Here is a 7,459-nt window from a genome sequence, read left to right as displayed (position 1 = left end):
TATTTATATATCAAAATTAATTATTAAAATTAGTTATTAATATATTTATATATAAATATATATATTTTATATTAATAATTAATTTTACTATATATATATAACATAATTGACTAAAGTTACATGTAATGGTACCTATACCTGCAATTACATTTATTGACCAAAAATTTGGTTATCACATCAAAAATTGTTAGTGACATAACACAATTTTTATCTGCAATTTAAGAAATTGTTACAAAACCTTTTACAGCAGTATTTTTTTTTTATATTAATGGTTGATTTTAATGTACATAAAATATAGTCGATTTCTTTTTTAGATAAATTTTTCTATGAATAACATATTTTAGTAGCAAAAAAGTTCGCCCCAAAAATATTATTTTTTATTATTACTAATAAACTCTAGTTAATTAACCTGATACCGCAAGAATATAATAGAAAAGGTTTGAGTGCTCAAATGCACAAACCAAAAAGCTATCTTTCTAGGTGTTAGCTTTATTTAACTTTAAAATATATAATATATACATCAAAAATTGATTATTATGTATTCATGTATAAATATATATAATATGTGTTTAATTTATTTTTAATATATTTTTTATATTTTAACGTATATTTTATATAAATAACTGATTTGATAATTAAATTTTAGTGTATGTTTAATCAGAAGCGGAGCTCTACGAGGACAATGGAACTATGGCCCCCAAAGATTTTGTAAAAAAATTTAGTAGTTTTTGTTTAAAGAAAATAAAGTTAGTTTATTTGATTAGATTGATATTTTCTCATCTTATTTATTTGTGTTCAATACTCACCTTGACTATTCACTTATTTTTGTGTATTGAAACCTTTTATCATTCACTTATTTTTCTACGTTAAAATTAAAATGAAAAGACTCTATCTGATCTTTTTATACATTTTTATTTCACGTATTATTTTGATTTTAGACCAATGATAATATAGCTAGTAGAATTACCAGTTATTAATAAAAAAAATATTATTTTATTTTTAAATCAACATTGTTACTTAAATGTCATTGATTAGTATTGTTTACATTAATGAATTTGAATATTTTATTTGTTGAAAAGTTAAAATTTTATTTTGTTGTAATATATTATATTTGATTGTAATAAAAATAAAATAAAAATAAATAGTATCGAGATTTTTAAAAAATAGATACGATCAAAGATAAAATTAATTGTTCAAAATGTCAAAAATTAACTTATAAATTATAAATAATTTTGTATAATTAAAAAAACCTGCTTTTAAAAAGAAAAAAAAATAGTTTTTAGGTTAAAAAAAATTTTTACGTTGAAAATCGATTTTTTCGTACAAAACTCAGTTATTTTTTAAATTAATTTTTATTTTTAAAATCAATTTATTAATTTTATAATCGAATCGGTTAATAATTAATTTTATTATTTAAAATTACTTTATTTTATTAACCTAAACTAATTTTTTTGTTAATCAAAATCAAATTTAATTTTTTAGTTAACTTTAATTATATGCAATCTTACATGTTAATAACAAATTTTAAAAACAATTATAAATATTATTGTATAATTTTTTTGTTAAAATTTTTTGGTCCCTCCAAAAGTTTCATTCAAGTTTCGCCACCGTGTTTAATATAATTAATTTAACTGTAGTGTCACTTATTCGAATTAAATAAACTTAAAATAATTTTTAATTTATTATTGTTAATACAAAATACTTGTATACTAGCGAGAGAACATAAAACAAGAATATACCACATCCAACTCAAAATCTTAAAGTGCTAAATTAATGTGGTCTCTCATCTTATAAACTCCTCACTCTTCCTTACTTTATTTAAGGTGAGACTAACTTCAACACTTCTCACACTTACAACACTGACAATATTAAACTAGAACAGAAATGAAAACACCATGTGAACTAGAAGCCCACAGATGAAAAATCCATAGTAACAGAACATATATGATGATGATGATGATGAGAATATTAACAAACTACTTTACAACCAGAATTCTTCCTGGGCCAGCACCAGAGGAATGATTCTAAATAAGTGGTTGTGATTAAATTGTGTGGCTATCAAATCCATATTATATCATTGCTCCAACAAACTCATACAAACATATCCTCAAGAATCTTCCATCACATTCTCTATGTCAGTTCAGTTTTGCTGGAGTAGACCCCATATCAACAATCATAATACCACTAAAAACTGTTTATGATCACTCTCTCATCATAGAAATATGGAAATGTTTATGAAACAAAAGTATCTATAAAGATAAAAGAAATATTTTTATTTTAATATGTAAGTCATTTTGTAAATTTCATTCACTAAAAATACAAAGAAGATAAATTTTAGAATAATTTGAATAGTTTTACTAAATAGGCCTCAAAAACCTTAATTAGAAAAAGTTAATAATAATGCTAGATTACTTGCATACATCAATATACCATTTTATTACAAATTAGAGGAAAAGATAAAGAAAGAAACACAGTGGATGATTGCAGTTAATGGGACCCCTTTTGCTTGAAGCTGAAGCTGAAAACTAAAACAAGACAGCTTCAGATTACTGCTTCTTTTGTGAGAATTACAGGTGAAGAAAGATCAGATAACATGCTCCTTCTGGAAAAAAACAAGAACACTTACTAATCTCTATTAAAACACAAAAACACCCCCAATAATTAAAAAAACTAATTATTAATCTATATATGGACATATATATAACTGTGTCACTTCAATTTTTTTCTCTGTCTTCTTTTTTCCTCTAATTTCTTGCTCTCAAGGTTTGATATCAGAATCATCCCAAGGAACATTTAGATCAGTTGAGACCAAAGGATCAAGGTCCTCCCAACCCCAATAATTTGAAGGCATTTCCATAGCAACACTTGTTGTTGTAGCAGGTAATGGAATCTCCCATAGGTGTGTGTTAGTACCATTGATGGTTGTCTCCTCCATTGTCTTAAACTCTTCTCCACCATAGCTATAAATATTGGAGGCTGAAACTGAACATGGGTTTGCATCAAAACTAGAACTTGATGTTGTTGAGAAGGGAAAGATTAGACTTTGACTCTGAGGAAGATTCAAAGCTGATGATGATGAACTCAGAAACATTCCACTACCACCAAAGTCCTTAACTTCTGATAGATTATTATTATTCTGTTGTGGTAGCAAGGGTGGTGGACGAATCATAGATTGGTAAAGAGTAGGAGGAGGAGGAGGAAGAGGACGATTACTCTGAGGTTGAACTTCCATTTTTCCACCACCACCATTTAAGGTGGTAACAGTGGTAGTGGTGGTGGTGCTAATAGAAGTAGTGGTTGTTGATTTCTTGGTTGGTCTCTTATTCTTTCTTCCACCTCCAACAGGAACATTGCGGAGGGTTCCACCTTTAGTCCAGTGCCTCTTGCAAGCTCTACAGAAATGGCGAGGCTGAGATTTGTTGTAATTGTTGTAGTAACAAAACTTTGTGTTTGTTGAATCACATCTTGGACACCTCAAAGGCTCTAATATTGGTTGCTGCTGCTGAATTTGTTGTTGCTGTTGTTGTTGTTGTTGTTGTTGTTGTTTCTTCATAGTAGTAATCTTTGATGGTAACTCCAAGTTTTGTGATGATTGCAACAAGGCCTTGTTCCAATCAAGTCCTGTACTTGAAACCTGCTTAGAACTCAAACCCATAATAATAATAATCTCAAAAGAAAGAAAAAGCACTATCAGCAAAACACAAGTGAGTTAATTATGTATATCAGAAGAGGGGAACTTTACTAAATCTGAATTCTTAATTATTAGCCCTTAGATTGAGGTGGTAGAAAATACATGAATGTGAATGATATCAAGAAGAACAAGTTGCTGATTACAGTCCAAAGAGTGTGAAAGTGTATGGAACTTGGTGACAATTGGTTTGATTGAAGGAAAGGCCTAAGTAGAAGAGAATAAGAAGTGATGAGCATGTCTTTTCTTTCACTTATCTAATGCCTATTTAATTTATGATCTTATCTTCTATCTCTAAAAAGGAGCAAAAGTAATAATTAACATAACTACAACAACAATATCAGAAGAAAGAATTAAATAAATAGATTAAGAAGAGATTGATCACAAGTCATATGAGAGGTGTATGTAGTGGAGAGAAGGTTATTATCAAGTTTTTATGCAGGGTTTGGTAAGAAGCTAAGGCTAATTTGGTTTCTCTCCACATACATATAACTATGTTATATGTTGTAGAATTAAAGTGGGAAAACAGAGAGATACTTAACCCATAAGGGTGAAGGTGGGTGCTTGCCACGTGGAATGTTTTAGGCCATTGATAGTGCTCTCTTCTGTGTATGTTTTGGCTGTAAAAGGAACAACGTAGACGTGCATGATGCTGCTATATATGCTATAATTATTTAACAATATGATAGAGATTCATCCTTATTTTTCTTGTATTTTTTTTCCCACTCAATCTTCTATTGTATGTTACACACACCATTGAGTATACCTCTCACTTTTAATTTCTACTTTAAACGGCAGTTTACTACATCAGTATTGTATTCCGTAGTAATAAATAATTTAAAAAATAATCGCACTCAATAGTCATAGACAACCTAATTATAATTAATTAAGGGAGTCACTTAGATAAAGACACTTAAAACGTCTTTTTTTTAAAGATGTTTTTAAGTAACTAAATTCAATACATATAATTGATTAAACTATATTATTTTTATCAAAATTAGATCAGATAAATTGATTTGGCCAAAAAATTGATAAATTATACTTTGAATCGATCTAAATTAATATTTTTTATAAAAAATAATTACAATATTTTTATTATAAAAAATGACTAAAATATTCTTTTATATATATATATATATTAATTAAGAACCCTAAATTCTAACTCTTTTCTTTTCTTTGTGTCGTTATAGGGTTAGAATTTAAGATTTTTAAAATTAAAAAAAATATATAATAAAAATGTTTTACTCATTTTCTATAATAAGGTTATTGTAGTCATTTTATATAAAAAAGAATATTAATTTAAATCGGTTCAAGGTTTGGTTTATCGATTTTTTGACCAAATCAATTTGTCTGATCTAATTTTGACAAAAATAATAGTTTAATCAATTATATATTAAATTTTAGTTAATAACAAATATCTTTAACAAAAGATATTTTAAACATCTTTATCGGAGTGTTTCCCTTATATTAATAATGTTACATACACATTAAAATCAACCTTCAAAATCAATCATTAATATAAAATACATGTTAGAATATATATATTAAAAATAAGTTAAACAATACGTATATTTATTCATAAATACATGGTAACTTATTTTAGTAGTTAATTTTAATGTACAAATAGTATTTTTATAATTATATTAATGACTGACTTTCGTCTTGATATATATCATCTTAAGACAATTTAATTATTATTCTAAGATTTTCTTTTTTTTTTCTAATTTAATTTCTATTTTTTAATATCAAAATGATATATATTAAAATTAAACGATAAACCAACCACACAAATATGTTTTATTTTTATCAACTCATTTTATATATTATTAACGATGTAAATATTATTTTCTATTTTGATGTTTTTGGTCATACACACTATCACACACTAGTACACTACACACACTATATGATTGTGCAACTATCATTATTGGTTACCCTTTTCATAATTTATGTAGTGGACTTTGCCACCAATACAAATACAAAATTGGCAAAGGAGAGAAGAAAGTACACTACGGTCCATGGGCTAAAAATTGTTCTTCTAAAATGGATTGAGGAAAGGGAGTGGTAATAGTGGGTCCTAAGATTCTTAGTAGGGTTAAAAACAGTTGGCAACACATGGTTTCTTGTGGGACATATTAGGAAAGAAATGGATGCATAATGTAGTGGTGATTTATGGACCATAGTCATGTGATTACATGTTGCAAGTTGGGTATATATATCTTGCATGCACGTGTAGCTCTCATGTCTATGGACTATGTGTGTATGTTGATTATTGAAGCATCATGCATGTTATGTTTATCCTTTATATATAGTGCCCACAATTATTTTAAAGAGGTAGCTCTCTTATGTAAATATAACAAGTTAAGGTTCATTTTTTAACTTTTCTCACATTCATTATTTAACTTGGAGGTTCGTTTTTTTTTGGGTGAGCACGGGTAGCAGGTACCGATTACCCGTCCGAATCCGAATTCGAACTAATTAAATTGGTTTTGGAATTAAGATAATTGGGTTTAACTCGAACCAAACTGATAATCTTTGTTAGTGATTGGTTCGGATATCGGTTTTAGAGATATAGAACTCGAACCAACTCGCGAACCCGATCATATATTAATTAAATAATATATATATATATATATATATGACATTTTCATTAAGCAAAAATTATTTACTATTAATATATTTGGATTTTAATGAGTTTAGTTTTTAATGTATTTGGTATTTAACATGTTTGGATTATTTCTATTGATGTTACATATTTATTGTACTTGTTGAATCTTTAAGATAAAAATTTGGTTTTTTTTTTATGAATTTCAAAGTCATCGGGTATCCAATTATCCGAACCGAACCAATCCGTTTTTAATTAGTTTGGTTTAGTTCGGATACATATACAAAAAAATACAAATCCAAACCAAACCAAACCAATTACATTTTTATCGATTCAATTCTAATTTTACCATAAATTCGAACCAAACTGACCTGTGCTCACCCTAATTTTTTCACTACTCGATGAAGTAATGTTTTTTTACATTACAAATTAGGGAAACAGAGAGAAATAATCACAGCGCAATTATTTCTCCAACTAGGTAGCAGACACAAGATTATTATTAATTATTATTGTTAGGAGTAATTAAGGACCACAAAAGCCACATGCACATATATAATTAAGCCACGATTTGGGGTGAGATATCTCAATTAGGAGTAATAAATTGAACTTGACGATTTTTAAAAGGTTAATAATGAGCATGGAAATCAATTTGGTCGGTTGGTTAGGTAAAGGGTCTCGTTTGATGGAATGCTACAAAATAATCCAAAGAGGACAAAACAAAGAATGTTTGTCGGACAAGTATGAAAACGACACTTCCAATTAATTAAATCTAACTTGGAAGTGAGTCTATTATATACACCTAAGATGCCACTTATGTTCATAAAAATATTAGGGTGTATTACTACAATATTATTACAGATGCATGTTAAAATAATATATGTATTTTAAAACTACTTATGCTAAAATCTTTTATATCATAAATATTTTAAAAATTTAGTTATTAATAAAATTCTTTTATATTTATGACTCAAATTAAACAAGTGTTCTTAATTATGGGAGCTAACCTTAAAGTATTAATATAGCCCTAGCTTATAAAAATTATTGATGAGGATCAAAATAATATATTCTCAAGCCCATGCTTTGGTGGCTCTTGGTGTAACATGTGGAGCCATCAACCACGTGGTTTCAATTTGGTTTTCATAATCAAACATTAGACACTCGAATCA

The 7,459-nt window shown here is 27.4% G+C and overlaps 1 protein-coding gene across 1 annotated transcript; it reads right to left on the bottom strand.

The window, feature by feature from the left end:
* Window positions 1-2,412: 2,412 nt before the first annotated feature.
* Window positions 2,413-4,179, bottom strand: LOC107623918 (uncharacterized). Its single transcript, XM_016326321.3, has one exon. It carries the CDS (start codon window positions 3,653-3,655, stop codon window positions 2,759-2,761), a length of 897 nt encoding a protein of 298 aa, XP_016181807.1. The 5' UTR covers window positions 3,656-4,179; the 3' UTR covers window positions 2,413-2,758.
* Between the last annotated feature and the right edge of the window lie 3,280 nt (window positions 4,180-7,459).

The sequence above is a fragment of the Arachis ipaensis genome, chromosome B10 (assembly GCF_059453495.1).
Source record: "Arachis ipaensis isolate K30076 ecotype BB chromosome B10, ASM5945349v1, whole genome shotgun sequence".
NCBI classification, from domain to species: Eukaryota; Viridiplantae; Streptophyta; class Magnoliopsida; order Fabales; family Fabaceae; genus Arachis; species Arachis ipaensis.
Note: the sequence above shows the minus strand (reverse complement) of the source record. Positions and strands in the feature narration are given on the sequence as shown.

What these genes read in the sequence shown, in the direction of transcription:
- LOC107623918 (XM_016326321.3), bottom strand. Translation starts at nt 3,655, where the DNA reads ATGGGTTTGAGTTCTAAGCAGGTTTCAAGTACAGGACTTGATTGGAAC.